The sequence below is a fragment of the Lynx canadensis genome, chromosome E1 (assembly GCF_007474595.2).
Source record: "Lynx canadensis isolate LIC74 chromosome E1, mLynCan4.pri.v2, whole genome shotgun sequence".
In the NCBI taxonomy this organism is placed as follows: Eukaryota; Metazoa; Chordata; class Mammalia; order Carnivora; family Felidae; genus Lynx; species Lynx canadensis.
Genome location: NC_044316.2, coordinates 28,621,559 through 28,647,304, shown reverse-complemented (window position 1 = coordinate 28,647,304; position 25,746 = coordinate 28,621,559). Strand labels below are relative to the sequence as shown.

Genomic DNA, 25,746 nt, shown 5'->3' with positions numbered 1-25,746 from the left:
ATAGAAAGGGTCCCTCTAGGCCCCCAAATCAGCCAGGACCCTCTACGGTGGGCTCAGTGGGGGGACCAGGTTGAGTTGAGCTCCACAGATCTCTTTTGGATTTCTCTAATGTTGCTGCTAAGGAATCACCTCAACTAATGCGACTGCCTCTCTTAACCAAATAAACCCCGTGTGTGAATTCTCCCCGCCCCTCCCTCCACTTCCCTTCCAGCACTGACCCGGCCAATGCTGGCCAGAGCCAGAGGCCACTAACAGTTTGAAGGAGAGCTACTCACTACTAATTAAGCTGGGTTTGGGGGCCCAGGGGAAGTAAGGTTCCTCTGAGAGCAAAGTGGAACCTGGGGGGTGGAGGTGGCTCCCGCCCTTTGTGGAGTCAGGTGACAGAGGGGTTAACCCCCCCACCCCCACCCCGGGCACAGCAGGTCCCTGCAAGGTCACACACTGGGGCTGCCCTGCCCTGTCCCTCTCCTGGAAATGAGAGTGGCAAAGGGCTTCCCAGCACAGCCCGCCCTCCAGGGGCCTCTAAGCTTCTGTCGGAATAGGGGGAGGGCAAGGCTTCTGGCCCATCCCCCCCTCCTCCGGCTCTGGGACCCGCTTCCCACAGAAGGATGACATAGCCAGGAGAGTGGAGGGAAAACCCACCCCCTCCGAAACGGATGAAGCCAGCCAACTGAGTCACATGTTTGAACCAAAGCACACACTTTGTCCCTAACGGAGGTTTCGTTCTCTGACCTTGAGTGCCACCCGCAAAGGACTGGTCCAGGCTCACAGTCAGTTCAGGGAGACTCAGGAGGTCTGTGAGTCCCGGGCCTGTCTTTATGTCCTATAACCAAAGCTGGGTGTTTGTTGTGTGTGTTTTTCCTGACCTCAAGTCCTTGATATGAAATACAATTTTTTTAAGATTTTTTTTTGTAATTTGCATCTTTAGTTGGCACTGACTGTATCTAATAAAGTTGCAGGCGTTTAAACATTTAGCTTTGAAAAACCAGAAGTTTAACCAGGAAAAAAAAAGCATCACTGGTCAGTTTGCAATTCACCAGTGTAGCTGACCAGCCGGCGCGGCCACATTTCCTGACCACGTTTCCTGCCCTGACCCCAAGCATGCAACAGCGCCGTATCAAATCGGCAAAATAGCAAACCAGCAAAATGAGTGGCAAAGCTGTCTGCTCACCAGCGTCAGGCGGGGCGAAGGTGTCAGATTTCCCAAGCTGTGACCCCGGGAAGCTGTTAGCCTGGCCATGTTCAAACCTACCTGGTAGCCCAATGTAGTCATACTTGGAAAGCTCTAGTTAAAAAGTCGGGGTCAACAGTACGTTTGCCTGACACGTCTTCTCTGTCTTCCCACTTAATGTTCTCCTCTGGGCGCCCCCGACCTTGCGTACCCTGCAGAGCATACCTGGATGTCCAGGCAAGACTGGGCGAAGTTTCTGAGTGGCCCTTTGTTTAGGTGATGTCATCAGACCTGGACCCCCACCAGCCTCACTCCCCATCGCAACCAGAGATGGCTCACTTCGGATCGAGGGTTGACTACATCTCATCATCTCACGAATCTGCTGTAATATATGACAACAGCTTTTAAATGTGTATATAACCCATGATTTTGGTTTTGTTTTGTTTTTTTTTGTTTTTCTTGATGGTTTCCCCCTTCCTCTCCCCTCTTCCCCGTTCTCCTTTTAAATCTCTTTGAATCACATTTGGTAGTGATTTTGACTTAGTCCGGTAGTCATATAGCTTTAATATCTAGTTAAAAGCTAACCATAGTATAATTGTTATATTAAGGTATTATTTTTTCTTAAAAAAAATTTTTTTTTTGGCTTGTTTTGATTCTGTTCTCACTTTTAAAGGATGCTGAGATGGTAATATGACTCTCAATATTTTGGTACCAATTCTGAGACTGTATGGATTTTCTGGTGCGGCTTGTGCACCGGCGGAAGCAAAGTTGTGAAGTGTGGAGTAGGAGATGGGCATAAGCTTTCTACTTTGCGTTGTCTAAGAAGTGAGATGTAGTAAGCTAATTAACAGACTCTCTAGCGGTTCTTTTTTGTGACGTCTCTTTGTTAACCTAAGTATATCTATTTTCGGCAATAAGGTAAGGACGACGATGTTTTGAGTGTCCTTCTTTTCTATAAGTGCTTTTTTTCTGTTGAAAGAGGTGATATTATAAGGTTTTTTGAAATTGTGAATTCTAAAAAAAAAGAAACGTTGTAAATACAATTCCATTAACTACATAGAAACTATTAAGAAAGAGAATCAAAAATATTTTTGTGAGGGAGTCGGTCCCAGGCAGTTCGATGCTCTGTGGGAAGGAGGGGAAGGAATGGTAACCAAGTCAGTTCGGAGGCGGAAGGACACCCCGCTGCCGGGACGACCCCGGGGGAAAGTTCGAACACTGTTCAGCTCCTTCTGTCTGTGTGATAGACCTAAGAACTGTATTCGTGTCATACCAGCATATTAACCTCTCGTCTGTGCACAGCTTCAAATGTTACCGTCTAGTTAGATTTTTATTTAAAATATGAAAAACTGCTTTTCCCAAGACGTTTTTTAAAAACAAAGCTACAATTTTAATATTTAACATATTTAAAGTTTCAAAGCACACCTGTTTGGCTTGGGTGGGGAGGGGTGGGGGGACATTCTTTTTCAGTCTTAATTTTTAAATATTTGATCATTTTCTATCGTCCAACCATTTCAGCACCTCCAAAGGTCCCTAGGACACTTTGCCTCTCTTTGCCCTTCCCTTCCCCCCCCCCACCCCCCCACCCCCGGCCCCCAGCTCTGGGGGGGCCCCACCCCCCTGGGCCAGGAGCGGAGAAGCCTGCATTAACGAAACCTTCTCTCCATTCACTTTCTATTTACAAATTAGGAAAGCAACCTTTTGGTTTATATATTTTTTTTTAATACCTCAGTGCTGCAAGTATCACCAGAGAGGCTATGGAAGAATTTTTTTTTTTTAATTTATTGTAGATGTAAACAGAATTTTAAAAATAAAAAGTATAAACATCGCTGCACTGTGACTGGTGGGAAAAACTGACAGTTTCCTGTTTGCACATGTTTGACATTTGGCTGTTATAATATATGGTCCTCGGTTGGGGAAAGATACTTATGATGAAGGATATTTTTTAATTTAACTTTTTTTTAATATTGGTAATAGGTCGGCAACAGCAACTATAGAAGTACAACTCGATAGATGGCATTAAAACATATTGTAGTGTGGATATATATTTTTTTCTTTTTTAAAATGTGATATTGACGTTTTATTAATATTTTTTAAATTGTTACGTTTATAAATTTGGTACTTAAGGCACAGCCAGTATGAGACACTGAATGCGACGTTTATTATAAAGAGCTGCTGCACTCCTATTTTTATAAATTTTACTAACAAAGTAGACTAATGTAGACATTCACAGACATGGTAGGGCAAAAGCATCCTCAAACAAAAGGCTCCAAAATGCGAACCTGGAAGGAAAGAAAAAAAGCCTTTTTCAATTCTAATGAAACAGCAATGACATTTTTTTAAAAAAAAAATCTTGTTTCTCCAATTAAATGTTAGGTTGTTTGGTGAGGGTTTGTTTTGGTTTTGTTTTTCTTTCTTTCTTTTTTTTTTTTTTTTTGTTTCCAAACAACCACGTTAAGTAAAATGCTGGGCGCTTTTAAAATATCAAAACTTGGGGCGCCTGGGTGGCGCAGTCGGTTAAGCGTCCGACTTCAGCCAGGTCACGATCTCGCGGTCCGTGAGTTCGAGCCCCGCGTCAGGCTCTGGGCTGACGGCTCAGAGCCTGGAGCCTGTTTCCGATTCTGTGTCTCCCTCTCTCTCTGCCCCTCCCCCGTTCATGCTCTGTCTCTCTCTGTCCCAAAAATAAATAAACGTTGAAAAAAAAAAAAAAAAAAAAAAAAAAAATTAAAATATCAAAACTTGTTCAAGTAATAAAATTAAAAAAAAAATAGAAGTTTTATTAAAACACACACACACACACACACACACACACACAAAGAAAAAAGACAATAAATTCCCAGAAATTCAGTGTCTAGACTAGGGAATTTAATTACTATTTTGTCCATGTTGGTGATGTACTGTACTACCCTTCCTTTCTCTGCAACCCCCATCACCTCATAGAAGACTCTTTGTTGATCACTGTCTGTTAATAATGTATAAAAATGGCTATCTTGTAAACGTCCTGTCCTGGTACTAGTGTAGTGACCTTTTTTCTTCTCTTTCTTCTAGTACATATTGATAGATATAACGTAATTAAGGTTTAAAAAAAATTAGACATAGTTACTCAGATTTAGGACCAGTAAGGATAGAACTTTCTCTTATTTATGAAAAAAAAAATGCTAATAATTTTGGGGCAGTTTTTTCCTTTCGATTTTGTTTTTCCAATTTCAACTTTTTATTTTATTTTTGCTGATCTGATGTGGTTTCAACGAACCCAAGGTCTCATGATGTTCAAATGCCGGCAGACTCTACGGCGTTTTGTAGATACCCACCCCCCCCCAACTGTGAAGGGGTGTGCCATACTACCTTAAATGCTAATGCTAGATATGCAAAACTGGATTTTTTTAATTTATTTTTTAAAAGAGGGAGGCATGGTATATTAAAATGATTTTACTAAGAGAAAAAAATATTTTTTTAAGAATGCTCAGAAGAAATTGATAATCTGTGTGAATACGTTTTAGATGTTTATAATACCTTTTGAAGAGACCCAGTAGCCCATAGCACAAATCTCGTGGAAATCTGATATGTTTTAATGTGGCTACCTAGGTTAAGGTTCACGTTCGTCCCCCCATTCATCTAGAAGTCCATTTTGGAAGATTTTTGTAAATTATTTTAGCACTGATGTTCAGCCTTGTCTTTGTTTCCGTTAAGCTCAATGGCGAACATGGGAACCACCTTTCGCCTTCCCTGGGGGAGCACCCCTCTTGGCTGATGGCTTTTCCCCGGAATCATAAAATAGCCACCGGGTGACTTTCTGGCTTCCAGATCCATCTGCCTGGGACCCCCGAACTCCTCTCCTCCCAAGCAGAGGGGAGGGAGTGGCATTAGCTCCCGGACCCATTCCTGGTTCTACCTGGACATGGGGCCGACGGGGATGACCAAGCCTTCGGTCCCCTTCCCAGGAGCTTTCTCAGCCCTGGTTTGTGGCCTTCCTCACACCCATCGGGAAAACCAAACAGCCTTGTGTTCTATCCCAGTCGCTCATTGGCTTGATTCGAACGAAGCCCCGACAGGCCTTTGCGTTTCTATCCTTCATACCCTTCATCTTAATTTGAACTCGTAGCTTGGACTTTAAGGTAGCATGGCTCTGTTGCTGTCAATCTGATGTTTCGCTGCACAGCAATTCACAGCCAGTGAATGTTACACACATCTTGCTAGACTAGTATAAAAATCATTGGGTAATTGTTGGTTCTAATGACCTGAAAGGTGTTCAGTTTTTGTTTTCAGTTTTTTGTTTTTGATTTTGGGGTTTTTTTGTTTTGTTTTGGGGGGGGGGTGGCCTTTTTTTTTTTTTTTTTTTTTGGTTCCAAATAGAAAAACAAAACCTATTTTGATCTTTAGTGCAAACGAGGGCTAGGGACTTAGCCACCACCACCACCACACTGTTTCATTCTGCCATTCACTCACTGCAGCATAATCAAGAATAAAGCAATATAGTTTACTACATTTTTTTATTGAAGGTCAGCCATGCTTTCTGTATTATATTGCATATGAAATTGTTTACAAAAGAAACACTAACTCATACTTCTCTTTATCCGTTGGGAGTGGCACACAGGGACAGAGGGAGACTGGGGGGGGAGGGGTGGCGGGGAGGGGAGGGGAGAATTTTCTTTCTTGAATGTGCTTCACCAGCCTGGCTGTCTTCCAAGGAAGACAAAAGCAAGGAGGTTGGGGCAGGAGTGAGCAGAGGGACGAGGCTGGCAAGCACATTGAAGAGAGACCCTGGTGGGCTCCCCCTGCCCTCACCCTAAACAGAAAAGCAGAATCATCAGCTCAGCCCAGTCCTGGGCACAGACACTACACAAGGAGATGCTGTACGTTAAGCAATACTTTAATACTGTAATATGTTTGTTTTCTTTTCTTTTTTTTTTTTTAAACCAAAAAAAAAAAAGTAAACTCAAACAAAAACATATAAATAAAACCCACCCCTCTGGGGGAAGCAAGCTTAATTCAAACACTTGGCTATCAAATCAGAATGTGTTGTCTCAGACAGGCTTTCATTTCCGGGAGGCAGGGGCACGAGGGGGGAGGGGGAGGGGGCCTGGGAGACAGACGTTCCGGAGCCTCCCTAGAAGGCTCTCTGCTGTATTCTGTACATACTGTACCATCCTGTGTGGAATCTGTGAGTGTCCTCTTGAGTAGCGTGGGCTAGCTGATCGGCCGTTCATGGTGTATTGTAAACTCAGAATTCCATATGTAATAGGATGCAAGTCTAAGCGTTTCATGTGGACATAAATGTATCTAAATAAAACTTTCCCTAGCACTGTGGCTGACCTCACCCTTACTTTTATACTTTAGTATGAAACTGATGACAACTTTGGTAGTGAGTATTTTTTTTATATATATACATATATATGTATCTATATATATATATATCTCAAGCATCTTTCAGGTCTTTGTGTGTGGCTTTCTTAAAGCCCTGTTGTAAAAAATTACTATGTGGATGGCAGTCTCTCACATCACAGATGTGGAAAGTATAATTTTATATTTGTATTTTCAAATAAATAAGTTTGTGAAAGGTTTCCATCCTCTACTGTGGTCCAGAAATCAATGTGTTTGTCTGACAAAAAAAAAAAAATAATAAAATACAATAAACTGTTTTGAACAGAGTTGTTTGATGTTCTTTCACTTGCAGAAGAGAGCTGGGGTGGGGGAGAGCTGTTGTTTGGTTTGGGGAGAAGGGTAGCACCATAATCACACCTTCCCTCTAGAAGGGAAGCATGAAGAAGCCCTTCCCCCGGCCCCAGAGAGCTGGTGGAGCTATTTTTAAGAAGTGACAAGAGAGCATTGCTGGGGAAGAGCAGATTGCAGAGCACCTCGGGACCCTTGGGTGGGCGGGGAGCAAACACAAAAGGTCCAGCGAGATCATAGGACCCAGATGGTAGATGCGTGTCAAAGGAGCTAAGTGGCTCTCTGGGTTGCAGGCCTCAGCTAGTTATCAACAACTTACAGGAGAGGGTGTAAGACCAATTCCATGACCCTCAGTAGGAGTCTGAAAGGGTATTAGGAAGCCCGGCCTTTGCCCCCAGGTTCAAAGTCTTGCTTAATGAAGGGAATCAAAGGTGTAGAAAGAACTAGATCTATGATACTTCTGCCTTCTGGCTATCAGAGGAGAGAAAAGAATTGAGACACGGTTCGTTGAGGGCAAGTCCCAAGATCGGTGGTAGCAGTCCAGACAGGGCCTGACCAGAGGGTTTCCTTGGCCTTTAAGCTCTGGAGGTAAAGAACCAGGCCTAGAGGTCTGTCAGGGATGAAGCTTCCTGTAACTGCTTCCTCAGAGCCGTGGGTAAAACCTTGGTCCCCAGGGGATGGCCTTCTTGGGCCCCTCCTCCAATTTCCTGTGTCCTGCTTTATTCCAGCTTTATTTTATGGACGTTGCTGCTACGTAGACAAAGCGCCAAGAAGAGAAGATGGAAGGTGTCCCTGTCTGGGGCTAGAGACAAGAGAATTAGGCTCCAGGCCCACCTCTTATGTCCACGGGCAAAGCGTCAGGCCTCTGCAGTATCTTAAGTTTGCGGACGGAAGAGTACAAGCCCTGCTGCCCCACAGAAATGAAAGCCCACTGGAAGCTCCGTCGAGAAATTCCTTTTAGGAATTCTGACATGGAAAAGTTTGTCTTCATCCTCATGGCTCAGCTCCATCCCAAAAGCCCAAGGAAAGAGCAGGGAATAGAGGCGTCAACTGTATGCTAGCTGAGCCACACAATGGTCTGGTTAGTCCCACATGTGTTGCGTGACTGCGTTTTAACGTTCAGGGAGGGTAGGTAATTTGCCTGTAGTCCTACGAGTGCTCAGTGGCAGAATTGCGGTGTCATCTCCGGGACTTCCTGCTGGGTTCAAGCACAGTGACCGATGTCAGCATCAGTGTTGAGTGTGCCTGGTTGGGGTTGGGGGAAAGAGCTCTAACCTAAAGGCCTAAACGTACCCAAAAAGAGGCGGAAAAATATCAATCTAGAGAAAACTAAACTTTCAGGGAGAAACACTAAAAATATTAAGTAGAAAACAAATCAGCAAAAAACCAGGAAAAGGAAAACCAAGAAACAACAAAGTTAAGATCAACGCAAGCATAAGTAGGACAGGGGGAAAGCTAGCAAGGTAATCCATCATTATCTAAATATGAATGGATTGAATTTTCTACCATTACAAAACAGGTGTGTTTAGGAAAACAAGACCCAATTATCTGCTATTATAGAAACAGATGATAAACATGGCTGCAAATAAAGGGGTGGCAAGAGAAAACAGGCAAACACAAACAAAAAAGGGCAAGAATTGAAATAGGGTCAGGGTGGAATTTAAACCACTCAACGGGATATTTTGTAATGACAAAAGACACAATAAAGAGGATATAGAGGTGATAAACCCTATGCTTCAATTATCAGAAGAACTAAACACTTAAATCAGAAACTACTAGTGCAAAGAGAACTTGATAAAAATTAAAATACAATGTCTTAAAATTTTTTGTAATGTTTATTTTTGAGAGAGCGAGAGAGACAGAGCCTGAGTGGGGGAGGGGCAGAGAGAGAGGGAGACACAGAATCCGAAGCAGGCTCCAGTCTATGAGCTGTCAGCACAGAGCCGGATGATGCGGGGCTCGAACCCATGAGCTATGAGATCATGACCTGAGCTGAAGTCAGATGCTCAACTGACTTGAGCCACCCAGGCGCCCTAAAATACAATTACAGACTTTGATGCACCTCTCTCAGAACTAGGCATGTATAATAGACAAAAACAAAGACAGAGGAATTGTATACTGCAGTTAATAAATGATCATCAGACTATAGAATCTTTAATTTTTTTTTTTCAACGTTTATTTATTTTTGGGACAGAGAGAGACAGAGCATGAACGGGGGAGGGGCAGAGAGAGAGGGAGACACAGAATCGGAAACAGGCTCCAGGCTCTGAGCCATCAGCCCAGAGCCTGACGCGGGGCTCGAACTCACGGACCGCGAGATCGTGACCTGGCTGAAGTCGGACGCTTAACCGACTGCGCCACCCAGGCGCCCCTATAGAATCTTTAAATAATGTATATTTTTTGTCATTTATCCATGGAATATATACAAAAATCAACCCATTGTGTGGCAAAATAATATTAATTCCTTATTAACTAATAAATAATTAACTATTAACTAATTTTTATTTTACTTATTAACTAATAAAATATTAATCATGTAATTATTAATAATTAAATGATAGCTAAAATTAGTATTTTTTAAGTTTTTATTTATTTTGAGAGAGAGAGAGAGAGAGAGGGAGATACAGCGTGCACAAGCAGGGGAGAGGCAGAGAAAGAGAGAATCCCAAGCAGGCTCTGCACTGCCAACAGAGAGCCCAACAAGGGGCTCAAACTCACAAACCGTGAGATCATGACCTGGGCCAAAATCAAGAGTTGGACACTTAACCAACGGAACCACCCAGGCGCCCCGATAAAATTAATAATATCTATTTAAACAACTGGCAGTTTTGTAGTCCACATTCCATGATCATAATCCAATAAAATTAGAAATAATTAAAATGTGATCATAACCATTATAACTGCACAGAAATTAAGAAACCCAATTCTGGACGTCCTTGGATCAAAGAGGAAAGTTAGAAAGCAACAAAATCACACATTGTATCTGAATCTGTAACATACAGCAAAAGCTTTGCTCAAAAATTCATAACTTTAGATGACTTCAATGGGAAAAAATATTATTTTTCAGTGAAGGAATCTATTATTCATCTTAAGGTGGTAAACAGCACCTAAAAAAAATAGAGATAAGAAGTTGATAGAAGCTAAAAGCTATAAAATAGAAAACAACAAAGTCATTGAAGGGATCTAAGAGCTGAATTTTTACAAAGACTATTTTTATAAAATAGGCAAGTCACCCTGAATAAAAAAAGAAAGAGCAAAAATATGCAATCCAAGGAGCAAGATAGCAATGAGAAAAGAATACCAAGAGCAACAAATCTAAAAATTAAGAAAAAGCAAAAAATTTCCTAGCAAATATAAATTACCAAAACTGATCAGAAGTAGAAAAACAGAATAAAGTTATTACCACAAAAGCTATTGAAAGGGTAATTAAAGGTCTAATACTGAAAAATGGATTTGGTACAAATGGGTTTACAAACGAGTTTTATTTAACTGACAATTCCAATGCTAGTTAAACTATTCCAGATGATAGAAAAATATGAAAAGCTCCACTATTTTATAATGCTAGCATAGCTTTGATGTCAAAACCCAATACAGAAATAAAACAAAAATACATCCACAGACTTTGCTCAGATGCAAAAATTCTACAATTCTACAACTGTAGCAAAGAGAATCCACTGATATATCAAGAGTATAGCATATGAAGACCAAGCAGACTTATTCCAAAAATGTAAGATATTCCAATATCAAGAAATCTATCAACATAATCTGCTAATATTTGTCAAACAGACAGCAATTATGCACAATATTACAAAGACTATCTACCAAATCCAATGGCAATTATCTTAAATGGTGAAACACAAAATCTATTTCAATTAAAGTAAGGAATGGGTAGGGGTGCTGCTATGACTTGATACTTAATATTGTCTTAGAGGTTAGAGAAAGCAAAAAGATAATGAAGTAATATAAACATTGAAAGGAAAGACAAAGATAGGATTATAGTCCTAGAAATTTCAAGAGATTTCAGTAAAACAAAACAAAACAAAAAAGAAATACATAAAATTGCTACTGGAATTGATGTAAAACTTTGATAAGGTGGCCGGATACAAGATAAATGTACGCAACCAGACCTCCTCCTATTCAGCGATAAACACCCAGTAATGAAACTGGGGGGGGGGGGGGGGGAACACTTAGGGATAAGTTTATAAGAAAGGCATAAGATCTATAGTAATTAAATTATAAAATATTACTAAAGGCCAAGGTGCCTGGGTGGCTCAGTCAATTAAGCATCTGACTTCGGCTCAGGCCATGATCTCATGGTTCATGGGTTCAAGCCCCACATTGGGCTCTCCCCTGTCAGCACAGAGCCAGTTTTGGATCCTCTGTCTCCCTCTCTCTCTGTCCCTCCCCCACTTGTCCTCTTTCTCTGTCTCTCTCAAAAATAAATAAACATTAAAAAAATATATCACTAAACATTAAAAAAATATATTACTAAAAATATATTACCATAAAATAAGATCTGAAGAAAAAGAAAAGATCTCATTCTTGAATGGAAAGATCTAATCATAAAATGTCAGTGCTCCCAAATTTTATATGCACTGTAAAACATACAGAACATAGAAACACAATTCCAATAAAAACTCTCATGGATTTTCTTAATTGTTTAAATAAATCTTCAAGTTATATAAAAGAATAAATGCTCCCAAAGTAGCAAGAAAAGTATTAAAGAGGATCATTAAGTGTATCTGTATTACCAAATCTCAAGACTTACCCTAAGTCACTTTGCTCTCCTCAGTGCAGCAGAAGTATATAGAAAGAGTCCAATAGTGGGTGCCTGGCTGGTTCAGTCAGAAGAGCATGCGACTCTTGATCTGGGGGGCATGAGTTTGAGCCTCAATGTTGGGTGTAGAGATTACTAAAAATAAATAAATAAACTTAACAAAAAAGAGTGTCAAATAGATCAGTGGAGTAGAATAAATGATTTGAAATAGATCCTGGTATATATTAGAATTAATACTGTCTGGGGGCGCCTGGGTGGCGCTGTCGGTTAAGCGTCCGACTTCAGCCAGGTCACGATCTCGCGGTCCGTGAGTTCGAGCCCCGCGTCAGGCTCTGGGCTGATGGCTCGGAGCCTGGAGCCTGTTTCCGATTCTGTGTCTCCCTCTCTCTCTGCCCCTCCCCCGTTCATGCTCTGTCTCTCTCTGTCCCAAAAATAAGTAAACGTTGAAAAAAAAAAATTTAAAAAAAAAAAAAAGAATTAATACTGTCTGATAAATGTAATGAGTAGTTTAATTCTGTGGGAAAACGATGGATTACTTAATATGTGGTACAAGCAAAGCTGGCTTTTCAACGAGATTAAAATAAAAGTTGACTTTCAACCTATATCATTCATAAAAATAAATCCCAGATGGATTAAGGATTTAAATGTAAAACAATAAAATTATTGCAAGAAAATCTACACCATTCATGTACAATCTAGCAGCTTTTTTTTTTTTTCAACGTTTTTATTTATTTTTGGGACAGAGAGAGACAGAGCACGAACGGGGGAGGGGCAGAGAGAGAGGGAGACACAGAATCGGAAACAGGCTCCAGGCTCTGAGCCATCAGCCCAGAGCCTGACGCGGGGTCGAACTCCCGGACCGCGAGATCGTGACCTGGCTGAAGTCGGACGCTTAACCGACTACGCCACCAGGCACCCCTAGCAGCTTTTTTAAAAGCTAAAATGAGAAACCCAGAAGCCATAAAAAGAAAATCCAACATTATAAAAATATTTTAACACAAAAAATACTTAAAGTTTTCACATGGCAAAAAATTTAAACTTAAGTAGGACCAATGATAGATTTGGGGGGAAATTATTTGCAACGCAGAGGCTGAAGGTCATGGTATATACAGAGCTCTTGTGAATTGACAAGCCAAAGGCAACCCAATAGATAAATGGGTAAAAGACAGGAATAGGTGATTTATGGAAGGGCCAATCCAAATGGCTCAACATACGAAAATATGCTCAAAATCACAAAATAGGAAATAAAAATTAAAGCTACATTCATCAGTCTGGCAGAAAATGAAGAGAGCTGCATTACCTGTTGCGCTGAGCAAAGGGCGCTTCTATATCGCTGCTAAAAATGTGGTGTTTGGGTGCTTTTGGAAAGCTTGTTCAGCCATCACTGGATCTTGAGGGACAGTCCCCATCTTTTCTTCATCAGGATCATTTGACATTGCCCAATCAGAAGTGCATTTGTAATCATTCTCCCACCTTCTCACATCATCCTCTCCTTTAGAGGATGTAATATAAAGAAATGACTTTGTATTATTTTTTGAATGTTTTGTGCTCTGCCTCCCTCAACTCTAAGGGATGCTTCCACGTGCTAAGCCTTCTCTGCCTCGTTTTATGCACAGCCTACAATATTATAAAGACGCTTCCCGCAGGATTCTTATCACTTCCAGTTTGCCAGTCCATTTTTCTTTCATGGTCGGAATTGATTTCAGAGTGGCCAGACCACTGGTCATTTCCTCCACCCTGTGGGAGATTAAACTGCTGGGCAAGTCAAAAGCAGTAATTGGAGTAGATGCTTCTTTGAGGGCATCCCTTGTCTGCTGATACCCTTCACCAACCCTCCAAAGGTGGATGGGGGCCGGGGCGCCCCTCTTGAGGAGGGGAAGAGGCTGGTGGCTGCACCAAGCAGCCTGGCTCTCCTGCCGCCCTCGGCACCCTCCCGCGGGTCTCTGGTTAATTGCTGTGACATATTTATGGGCACTCTCTGAGGAAAGAGCAGGCGAGCTGGCCCACAGCATCCCAGCTCAGCAATCATCGCTGATTAAAAACTAGTTACAAAGCAATGAAGATGGAATCCTGCATTAACCAAATGACCCTGTCCATGGCCAAGCCCAGATAGATGGCAGTGATTATGAGAGCATCACTTACAACGTCGGCAAACGTTAACGGCTGTTTGAATTTCCGGAAGATTTACAGGGTAGTGACAGCATTTGGCTGGATGGGATTCAGGCTCTGCTTCCTGCCCAGATGTGCCTGTGTATTTATGGGTTCCTGTGGACTCATGGCCTAGCTCTGCTGAGCTTTTGGGTGGGTCTAATCCGAATACTCTGGCTTGTGTAAAGTTGCGATGTATCATATTGCCAATTTTCAGAGAATCTGAATTAGCTCAGCTACACTTAATGCTGAAACTATCCTGAAAGTAATTTAATCTTTCTTTAATGATTCAGAAGGCGCTTTGAAGTCTTGCACTAATCAGAGTCATGGTTATGAATATCAGAACTTGATATTGAAGAAGTGTGAGAGTATCCATAAAAGAATTAGGTGAGGGGATTATGGAAAACAGCCCATGTGGCTGTTTCTGTGAGAGCTATGTGCGTGGGGCGGGGGCGGGGGGACATGTAAACATGATGTGATAAGAAGTCTAACGTGGGCTAATGTTGATGTCCCCATGTTCAATGAATGACCTGTGAAAAAGTCAACCTTTCTCCCTGGTCCCCTCTGCTCCCACACCTTCCAAGAAGAATTTGGTCTTTCCTGGTTTGGGTCTCCGTCGTGTAGATTTGGAGCGGGGAGCGGGGGCGAGGGGGGAAGGAAATGTCCTGTCCAAAGCCAGGATCCCCTTTACTGGGAAAAAGAGAAATGAGCAGGTTTGTTAGGTGAGCAGGACGGGGGAGAGGCAGGACCCCTCAGGAGCTGGGTAGCGAAGGGGAACGTAGGGAATGTCCAGAGCCAACTGCCATGACCGTGAAGTGTGTGCATGGGCGGTGTGTGTGTACGTGTGCGTGTGTCTCTGCACACGTATGTGTGTGTGAAACGAGGACAACCCCCCCCCCCATTAGGTCGTTAGAAGTCTCAGGAGCCCACCATGCTCTCTCTCCTTCTGGTAAGAGAAAATTAAAATAGAATCCCTATTTGGAATTTTTTGGAATACTTTCGGAAAGAGTTAAATTGCTTTTCAATAACTTTTGGCTACAGCTGTCTGCCACGTGGAAACAGGGGCAAAATGTCAGGAGCAAGAAGGCCTGGCTTTGTAAGGGTTTATAACAGTGCCATTTAGGGCCAGAGACCGTCTTCTACATCCCCCTGGAAATGATACCCAGCAGCAGGACCCAGCACTACGTGCTCGGAAAGTCGGCTGGAGAACCCCTGGGGCCATCACCTCTGCCCTCGCCCCTCACTAACCCCAGCCCTAGAGGAAACACAGGCGCTCAATGGTTGGGGCAGGGACAGGGCGATGGGGCAGTTCCGGCAGCCCTAAGGAATAAAAAACAAAGTGCCCTGAGTCTGAGTTATAGAGGCAGCTGCATTTACTTCCCCAGGAACCAGGCCTGCGCGGTGGAGCTGGGCGCCTAGACATGGGATGGGGGGCAAGCCGAGATCAGGGCTGTAACACACACAGCCAGTGTGGGGATCTAGGGTCAGGAGAAGACGGGCTCTGTGGATTGGCAGACAAAAGCAATTGGCCATGTTTTTGCCGGAGCCCAAATCGTACCCCTGCTCCCCCCGCTGCCTGACCCCCACAACACCTGTCAATGGTCCATGTGTCCGAGGAGTTGAGCCCACAGTGTGTACCAGACTGTGCTGCAGTTGGGGACCCGCCCCCAATGCCCTCCGCCGTGGACTTCTCTGGGCTACTCCAGTAGCCGCCAATGTCCTCCCCGGCCCCACCCGGCTCTCAGCACCTGCCAGGGTGGGCATGCCGCACCCCAAGCCTGACCATGTCACTATCCCGTAGACCTCTATTGGCCCTCCAGACCCACAGAGAGGTTCTCAAGGTGGGCACTTAGCAGACGGAGCCAGAGCTGTGGGTGCTGTGATGTGTGGGGCAATCTTGCATGAGGACGACTCATCCTGGGTCCCGGGAGGCCTGAGGCGTCCCACATGATGTTCACACAGATTATTATGAAACCAGCTTATATTTATCTGGGCCTTTTGTCTCATTTAACAGTCAACTCAAAGTAGTTTTTGCACAATTTCAACACATAATAACTCATGTGGGGGTGTAACGACCATGTAAATGAAGAGAAGGACATGCTTTTGTTTCATTCAGAACATTACCCTCTTCTTCACTAATTCAGAGAATGAAGTCATCGATGGCAATGGCCCTCGGCCAGTCTGCATCCACAGTGTCACATTCACAGTGACTGAACAAGCAGGAGCATTTGACCCCTTCATTATGCCCTCGAAAACAGCCATTCCCAGATGTTTACAGATGCAGATACATAGTATTTTATTATAAATCACTTCCATTATATTACTCCTTTATATTATACACTGAGCATTCTACTGAAGTTTTTATGAAGTACGTTCTATTATTTGTAGATTTTCTTTGGGGCTAGTAAAGGGGGACATTATAACATGGTTTTACAGAAAGAAGGGTTGGGTCTGATAGAGTTGAGAAACAGGCTACTACTCAAACCTCCCAGGAAGGCTTCTAGACTCTTCTGATGCAACCCATTTCTGCAGCTCCAGCCTCATCACCTACCATCCCTCCAGCCTGGGACCCTGGACTGCAGTTACCATAACATAAACAGTGCCATGGAAACAGCACGGGTCCCACTCGCTGTGCCTGCAATGGATTGGACACCCCACCCCACACTGCCCAAAGCCACCGTACCCACCTCTTCTTATGCCTCCCGTATAGCACCCACTACAGAAGGACAGATAGGCACCCACACACCTGACTCTCTCCTCCCTGGGAGCTGTAACTCCACCGCCGTTTCTCCCAGGAAAGCAGACGGGGGAATGAGTGAATGACAGTGCCGTCCAGCAAGGTCTTGAATGTGTGGGATGTCTAATGTACATGATACAGTTTGGTGCCTGAACCCCTCTCAATAACAAGTTGTCTTACAACCGGAGTGATATCAGAGTGACACCTTCAGGTTGAGTCCTGGGGGGGGGGCGCGGTGCTCAGGATAGAGGAACCCCTCCTCCTTCGGCTCTGGGCTGCCTCCCCCACTTGCCCACATCCACTCCCTGTGTCCATCCAGGTTCATCAACTCGGTGTGCAAGCAGACCGCTATGTCGAAGGTCCAATCGCCCAAGGGTCCGGTCTGCCGAGTTTAACACATTTACTAAAAATGTGCTTCTCTTAACTACTTAGGGAGGGTTCAGAGATCTGGGTCAAATGAAGCCATTTCATTAGCTTTGAAGACCTCCGTGGGTGGTCACCCACCGTGCGGCAACAATTGATGGAGGGTTGCTGGGCAGGCAGCGGGGGCTGGACCGGGAAAGACAGCTCAGCTCAGCCTGGTGGTCCAGCGTGGCAAACCAGGGCAGACTGGGCTGGCGGGGGCCGGCGGGGAGGCTGTGGAAGGGAGAGGGGAGAAGATGGCAAGAGAAGAGTCTGAAGGACCCAGGACTCTGGAGCCCAGCTCCCCGCAGCCCTCCCGAACCTGCTAATCCACCCAGCCGGATGAGAAAGCAATTTCTTGAACCCGTGAGTTGGTCGAAACCACTTGTCAGAGTTTTATTTCAAAGTTGCGACGAAGAAGCTCCTTCCATGAAATTCAGTTGGAGATTTCTTCCGCGGTGGGGACATCCGGTAACAGAAAGGTGTCTAAGCCACACTGTTAGAGCAGGTACGGGAAAGAATGGACTCGGGGAAAGCTGAGCAGATAAATCTAGCTTCTCCAAGGGGCTTTAGATCATGTCATGCAAAACTGTCCTCCGTTCCGTCGGAGACTAGGTATGGAACAATTTCCTGTCACCAAGAATTACAGTAAAGACAGAAGCCAGGGGTGTGCGTGAATGGGAAACTTCAGGAAATTTGCCAAAGTTGGTCGTTTGATGAATTGGTTATGGGGGAGTTGGTATGAGCTCACATAGGGCTTTCCTGAAGTGCCGGCAAATGAGGGAGTCAGGATCTCTCTTGAGGAGTGAAACGAAACAGGCACAGAGACGCATGAAAGCATGGAACAAAGAGAGTCTCGGGGGCCACAGTTCTGGTAGGAAGAGGAAGTCTTAAGCAATAAACTTCAAGTGTCGCAGCCACGGGCAGGACATCTGCAAGGTAGCAGCGGACGCTGGGCTCTGAGCCTACGGATTTCTAGTATTCTCGTCCCACGCCCACAGTTTCCTTACTGAGAGACAGGTGCATCAACCTTTCTCATTGATGCAGTTACACATTTGCTCCATCCAGCTCCCCTTGCTCTGATTGAAAACGTGCCGAGCAACCTTCTTGTTCTAATCTGGCCTCCGGGGTCGTCCTGGATGATGTCAACGAGCTGCCTCTCTGGAAGGGCCTGCCTGCCTCCCCCTGGGGAAGCCCCACGCTCACGTACCCTTTAACGGAGTGCAGTGCTCACCTCTACCCCTGCGTTTCGGGGCTGACACATCCGTTTCCCGCCCAGCCTCCAGGCAAGTGCCACAACTCCTTCGTGTTTGTGTCCCAGCACCTGGAACCCTGCAAGCCTGTGATTCAGCTGGGAATAGTGCCTGGCACATGACAGGCGCTAAATCAAAAATGTATGAAGTGAAGGGATAGATGGGCCATTTGGCTACTTTTAGAGATGGAGCTCGGGCCCAACCCCTCGGAAGCACCTTCTGAGGCCTTTGGGGTCTGCTGATGACTTTCAGAATCCCTGTGACACTCCGCTTGGTTCTGCAGAGTCGCTTGGGTCTTCCCGTCTGCCCTGTTCTATATCCTGCGCCAGGCGGGCTTCGGAACCAGCCGCTCCTGGATGGGGAGCCGGCTTTGCAACCTTGGGCAGGTTACTTAGCCTCGGTGTGCCACCTCAGCTGCTCCCTCTGTGAAATGGGAATCACGCCCCCAGCTCTGCTGGAGATGAGGTAGGTTTCCTGTAGCACCACAGGCTTCGGTGTGAGGAGGAAGGGGCAGGGGTAGGCAAACATTTTTCCCAGTCTTCTCCTAAATGGTCCCGACATACAAATCCCTCCCGCCCCGCTGCACCTCGCCTCCGTCCCCACTCCCGATGTAGGACGCTTTGAGCCGTGCTCTTGCAAAGAATCAAAGGGGCCCTTTATTTGCTTCCCTTCTCCCCCTCCTGCCTCCCGGGAGTCTCCAAGGTGAGCCAACTTGGCCCGACAGCTTTGGAGTTTGTCTTCCGTTCGGGGAGGGGCTGGCACCTCCATCTGGAGCCGGGAGCAGACGTGAGCTCTGCACAAAGGAGATCTGTCCCTGCAACCCTGCTCTCCCTCTCCCTCCCACCCGCGCAGCAGCTGGCTTCCAGGGGAATCCAATGACAGCCAGACTCCAGGGAACCGAGCTGGCGAGACCAATTCTGTGGAGTGATCCATGGTGACAGAGAAGCCTCGGGCCCTGGGAGACCAGCAGGGGACCAGTTAACCCATAAAGGGACAGACAGTCTAGGGGACGGTGTTCTGCTCCTCTGCTCCAATGGGCACTGTCAATTGCCTGATTCCCTGCTCCTTCTGGAAGCCGCAAATGGCCTTCTGTTGCTGTCTTTCTGCACACAAGGTGGCTTCTGCCCCCTCTGCCCTGCGGCTTGAGTCGCTTCCTCTGCCTGCAGTATCCTTCCCTGCACTATGCTCTTCTACCTGACTCACCCCTCCGCAGCTGGCCCCACTCAGCTCTAGGTCACGGCCTCCAGGGAAGCCTTCCAGGAGGAATGGATGGAGTGCCCCTCTCTTGGGCTCCCACAGGCCCTGGGCCCTCTTCTGCGACAGCAGTGACCCAACAGTTGTGGAACTGCTTACTGTCTGAGCGTCGGGGGGGTATGGACGCTCTCATGTCCTATTCCTGAGTCTCTGGCTCCTCGCACAGAGCCTGGGCCCTCTTTGCTTCCTTTCAAACTTGAAGTTTTTAGCCGGTGCTCACCAAATCCATGTTGAATTTAACCAAATTTGGTAAAAGGTTCATTTCTTTCCCCCAAGCAAATTTTTACCAGATTAAGATTACACCGGGATTTATACATTGGTTAATCACGCGTGTGCAGTTTGCTTTTTTTTTTTTTTTTTTTTTTTTTTTTGGTAACAGCTTTATTGAGATCGAATTTATATGCCAGGCAATTCGCTCACTTCAAGCGTTGTTTTTAGTAGCTTCACAGAGTTGTGCCGTTATCACCAGGACCAACTTTAGAACAATCGTGTCTCAGTGGATCTGTCTATTCTGGGCATTTCATGTAAATAGACTCATACAATACATGATCTTTGGTGACTGGCTTCATTCACTTAGCATAACGTTTTCCAGGTACATGCATGTTGTAGTGCGTATCCGTACTTCGTTCCTGTTACCAAATGATATTCCGCTGTATGTATACACCACATCGGATTTATCCATTCATCTGTTGATAGGCATCTGGGTTATTTCCACTTATGGGCTATTATGAACAGCTTGCTTTTTTTTTTTTTTTTGGAATGCTAAAGATACTTTGATTTTAAAATAATTTCAAACTCGCGAAAACATTTTGCAAGAGCAGTACGAAGAACTTCTTTTATTCAGCCATCTGAGGATGACTGGCTGACTGACGCCCCAGTACCCCCACCAGCCCCGCTGTATACACACACATACAGGCAATACTTCAGCGTGTATTTCCTACAACAGTGACACTCTCCTACACAATCACAATACAACCATCACAGTTGGGAAATTAACATCGATTCATTCCTACCGGACATCTAGGTTGTCCCAATAACGTCCTTCATCGCAAAAGCTGCGATCTAGGATCATGTGTTACATTTAATTGTCACGTCTCATTAGTCCCCCTCAAACTGGAACAGTTCCTCAGTCCTTCACGCTGACTTTCATGACCCTGACACTTAGGAAGATTATGGGCAAGTTGTTTTGCAGAGTCCTTCCATTTGAGTTTTCCGACGTTTCTTCACGATTAGTTTCAGGCGATGCCTTTTAACGAGAGTGTCACACTAAGCAGCTCTGTGTCCTTCTGTATCCTATCAGGTGGTACACAATTTCTGTTGGTCCTATTACCAGTGATATTAGCTTTAATCACTTGATTAAGTTGGGTCTGCCAGGATATTCCACAGTAAATTTACTCATTTTTCTTTGTAATTACTCAGTATTTTGGATGGAAGCTGGTTTGAGACTATGGACGTACCCATTCCTCATCAAACTTTCCACTCCATAACTTGACATCAACTAACGTTTCCTGATTGAAGTGATTATTACTGCGAAGGTAGCCAAATAGTGATTTTCTAATCTCACCTTTTCTTCTGTATTTATTAGTTGGTATTTTACTCTAAAGGAAACTTATTTATTTATATCAGTACCGATTCACAGAGTCTTATTTAAAGGGTTGTAATTCATCATTATCATTACTTATTTTTATACTCAAAATTTGGAACATAAGATTTGAGTATTAATTTCTCTGATTTGAGCTCCAGAGGTAGGTAGCCCCTCGTGTTGGCTTCTGTGTCTCTTTGACACGTCCTCATCAGTTTTTGAGCACTTTCTCATTCTCTGGCACAAGATATTCTCAGCTCATATTATAGTGTCTCTGCCCCAGCCCAAGAATCGCCCATTTCTCCAAGGAGTTCTGGCTCCTGTGCCCCGGACAAGGGTCTGCTCACTGGTATCATGATATCACTTCTCTTAGGCCCTCTCAGTGGACAGAGCTAAAGAATACACACACACACACACACACACACACACACACCAACATGTACATGTATTTATATACATTCATACCCACATTTACGTCTATATTTATATCCATCTCTATCTAGACATACATTGAAAAGCATGAATTCACACTAACATCTCTAATTCCAATCCAATACCACAGAGGTGATTCTCATTTTCTCCTTTTCCATATTTGTAACTCCCTTCTGACAGTGAGACACCTGGCTCCCACTATTACCCTCAACATATTTTCTTACTGAATGAAACCAATCTCCCGTCACCTTTGTGGACACCCACACAGGCACCCTCCTTACCCTGCTTTGGCTTTCAAAGCCCACATGAGGCCACTGTCGTCCTCTGCCCACACTATGTAGATGCCCTCTTCAGGGCCTTCAGGCTCCAATATACCATACCTACCTCTCCCACCAGGACGCCCCTTCTACATGGACACTTTCTCTCATCCTGATTAGGCTCTGACACCCCACACTGGGCTGCTGGCCCCTGCCCTGCCTGCCCCAGGGACACCTTACCCACCCTGCCTCTGACATCCTGTGCTGGACTGATGCCACCAACGCATTGACCCCAACTCCACCCAGACACCTACATTGCTTATTGACAAGACTGGAATCGTGGTTCTATAGGCTTTTCACAACTGGGAATTCGCTGACTGCATCCCCAGTGCCTTTCAATATGTTTTTCCTTCTCTTTCATAAGACATGGATAGAGGTTTGATAAAATTCAGGTCCAGTTTTTTTGAGAGTAACACTTCACAGATAGTACTGTGTTCTTCCGCCGCATAGCACGTGATATCGAGTTGTCTGCAATTTTATTAAGGATTGCAAAATGATGTTATTCTCATTCTGTTTCTCACTCATCATATGAAGAGCTACTTATCAACCATTTCTTTACTCTATGGGGTTTACATAGGAAAAGCCAGTAAATTCTTGATTCCTTCTCTTCACTTGTCAGTTTTCAAAATAGTAGGTTCTGGGGTGTCTGGGTGGCTCAGTGGGTTAAGCGTCTGACTTCAGCTCAGGTCATGTTCTCACGGTTTGTGGGTTCGAGCCCCATATCGGGCTCTGTGCTGACAGCTAAGAGCCTGGAGCCTGCTTCGGATTCTGTGTGTATGTGTCTCTCTCTCTGCCCCTCCCCTGCTCATGCTCTGTCTCTGTCTCTCAAAAATAACAAACGTTAAAAAAATTTTTTTTTAAATAGTAGGTTCTATGACATCCTCCAAAAGTGATCACTGAGTGGGCTTTGTCTTTTTCTTTTAAAAATTTATTATGAACTCATGGATTGAAAAATATCTTAAATTGTTTCCAAATTGCCAGTAAGTAAGGTCAGATGTGGGACAGATGGCATTGCATAGAGTGTCCATGTGACCAAATATGATATTTTCAATGTATTGCAGTTATTATTTTATTGATGATCAAACTGTCCCATCGTTGGCCAGTAGGAGACTTCTCAATTTGCCATCTTTGACATAAGATGTCCCAAGGTCATCATATACATTTTGTGGCCCAGAACTGGAATCCATCATTTCTTAAAAAAACTTCGATCCCCATTTTTTGAGTAATAGTATTTAGAGACCATAATCTGGTTTGTAGGGGTGTTCACACTTACTGGGTTGGCTACTGTTCCCAGGTTTTTTGCAATGGATGGAAAATGGACAGAGCATTAAAAATAACAACGTACTTCCTAAATTCATATTGACCCTTCTGATTCAGATTCAGGATTCTGGGGCTTTCACTTAGCCTCATCAGTCTTATATCCATACAATCCTTTCTTTCACATTGAACATCCCAATTCCCAATAAAACCAACATAATTACTCACTTCCTTATCCCACGATATACACCCAACAGTCTCAGATAAACAATACCAGCATTATCATTAATAATATGCATATCAATAAACAGTTAAAAATTTTTGCAGCCTGTTTTTAATGTTTTTATTTTATTTTTTTGAAAGACAGAGTGTGAGTGGGGGAGGGGCAGAGAGAGAGGAAGACACAGAATCCAAAGCAGACTCCAGGCTCCGAGCCGTTGGCATAGAGCCCAACGCGGAGCTCGAACTCACAGACCTCGAGATCATGACCTGAGCCAAAGTCAGACGCCTAACCAACTGAACCACCCAGGCACCCCTGCAGCCATTTTATTTAGGGTATATCCCACTTGGGATGATAATCAAATTGATTTAATTAATTAAGTCACTTGAAATAGTTCCTTTCTGTATAATTATGCTACCATACCACTCAATACGCGGGTTTCTTTCCTTCATTTGGCGTTCACAATTTAGATCATTTTTTCAATTTTTATGGATTCATTTTCTTGTGGGTTTGTTTTCTGTCGTTGTTGCTGTTGTTGTGGGGTTTTTTTTGTTTGTTTGTTTTTGAGAGAGAGAGAGAGAGTGCACACATGAGTGAGGAAGAGGCAGAAGGAAAGGGAGAGAGAAAATCTTAAGCAGGCTCTATGCCCAGCACAGAGCCTGATGTGGGGCTCGATCTCACAACCCTGAGAGACCGAGCCGATATCATGACCTGAGCCGAAGTCAAGAGTCAGACACTTAACCGATTGAGCCACCCAGGCACCCCTATGGATTTGTGGGGTTTTTCTTAATTTTTTAGAGTTGTAAAAAATTTTACAAGTTTCTCAAGTCATGTCTTCAAAACAAAGTATTTTAAAAGAAGTCTTCAAATTCCAAGCTAGTAAAATTTGAGCAGCTCCTAAACATGCTCAGAGCAGTGTAGACGCCTCAGCCTTGAGACTTGTCGGTACCAACATGCTGGCCGGTCCTCAGTTGTTCATATCAGAATGTCCTATAATTAGAATATAAATTTGATGCTGGAAACAAAGACCTAAAATAATAATAATACACAATTTTCACCTAACATTTCTAGTGTAAGCTCTCTAGGACTGATGTGATGGCTTCATGGTGCAGGGGACCTAACCCTCTTTCACCTCGTCTGTCACTCCACTACCCTCCGCACACAGCTTCCGTCTTGTTGTGTGGCTGCCCCAGATCCTATCTTGCAAGACTCAGCAGGAAGAGCAGAGGGAAAAAGGAGGCCTATCCTCTTTAAGGGCAGAACCCAGAAAGTTGCACACACAATTTCCATTTATATCTCATTGGCAAGCTAGCTGCAAGGAACACTAGGGAATGTAACATTTTGCTGGAATGCAGCTGCTCCACTAAAATCTTGGGGTTCCCTTACAAAAGGAAGGAGGGAGTAAAGTCTTGGGGGAACTGTCTCAGTTACATTCTCCAGGTAATAAGCCAAAGCATCATTTGGTCCAAGCATTTCTACCCGCAAATTTTTCATCCTGATGATACTTTTTAAAATTTGGGATAAAATCGGGGCGCCTGGGTGGCGCAGTCGGTTAAGCGTCCGACTTCAGCCAGGTCACGATCTCGCGGTGCGTGAGTTCGAGCCCCGCGTCGGGCTCTGGGCTGACGGCTCGGAGCCTGGAGCCTGTTTCCGATTCTGTGTCTCCCTCTCTCTCTGCCCCTCCCCCGTTCATGCTCTGTCTCTCTCTGTCCCAAAAATAAATAAAAACGTTGAAAAAAAAAATTTAAAATTTGGGATAAAATCAAGTGGCTGACCAGGAATACATGTAGACAATATGGGAAGGGAACCTACATTTAACCTATGGGGGAAAAAATCTGACTTTTTAAATGGTCAAATCTATCTTTTATGAATTCTGCCTTTGTTTCTACATCGAGAAAGACACTCTCCACTTGAGTTGAGATACATGTTTGCCTTTTTTCTATAATTCTTTTCTATATATTTATTTTTTTTCTTTTATACCTGCAATTTTTTGTTGAATGGTATCTGGGAACTACAGCATTTTTTTTCCAAGTTGCCAATCAGTAGGGTGAGACATTGCCTATGTGACCAAGGTTGTCATCCAGAACAATTCCAAGTCTTTGTCAAAGTTGGTTGAGCACTTAGTACAGACCAGGCTCTCTGCCAGGATCACAGGACATGAAGATAAAGAGACCCAGTTCTTGCTCTTAAAGCTCAATCAAATAAGGCAGACAAATCATGAACAAATCAGCACCATCGAGTGTGATCAGTGCTGGGAACAGTGTGGAAGGAAAAGCGTGCAGAGAAGCTTCACAATGGAGGTAACACTTGCGTTGAGGCAGAAAAGACCAGGGGGTATTTTCCAGGTAGGCAAGTGGAGGGAGGGCATTTCGGGGCAAGTTGCTTAAATGCTCTGAGACTTGGTTTCTTCATCTAGAAAACAAATGGGTGGAGCCTCCTTCATGGGCTCCTTACTGGACTTCGGGGATGGGCCCTCAAGCTTGGTTTGTGGTGCAGCAGAGGAGGCAGTAAGGGGCACTCTCTCCC

General features: G+C 44.3%; 1 protein-coding gene across 4 annotated transcripts in view; it reads left to right on the top strand.

Annotated features, from left to right (window-relative positions):
* The window catches only part of MSI2 (musashi RNA binding protein 2), a 389,744-nt gene extending 386,280 nt beyond the window's left edge, over positions 1–3,464 (top strand). For all 4 annotated transcript variants that reach the window (XM_030296485.1, XM_030296484.1, XM_030296482.1 and 1 more), the window contains one exon: positions 1,390–3,464. In XM_030296485.1, the coding sequence (XP_030152345.1) occupies positions 1,390–1,451 (62 nt within the window). In that variant the 3' untranslated portion in view covers positions 1,452–3,464. The remainder of the gene's footprint in view (positions 1–1,389) is intronic.
* Positions 3,465–25,746: the final 22,282 nt, after the last annotated feature.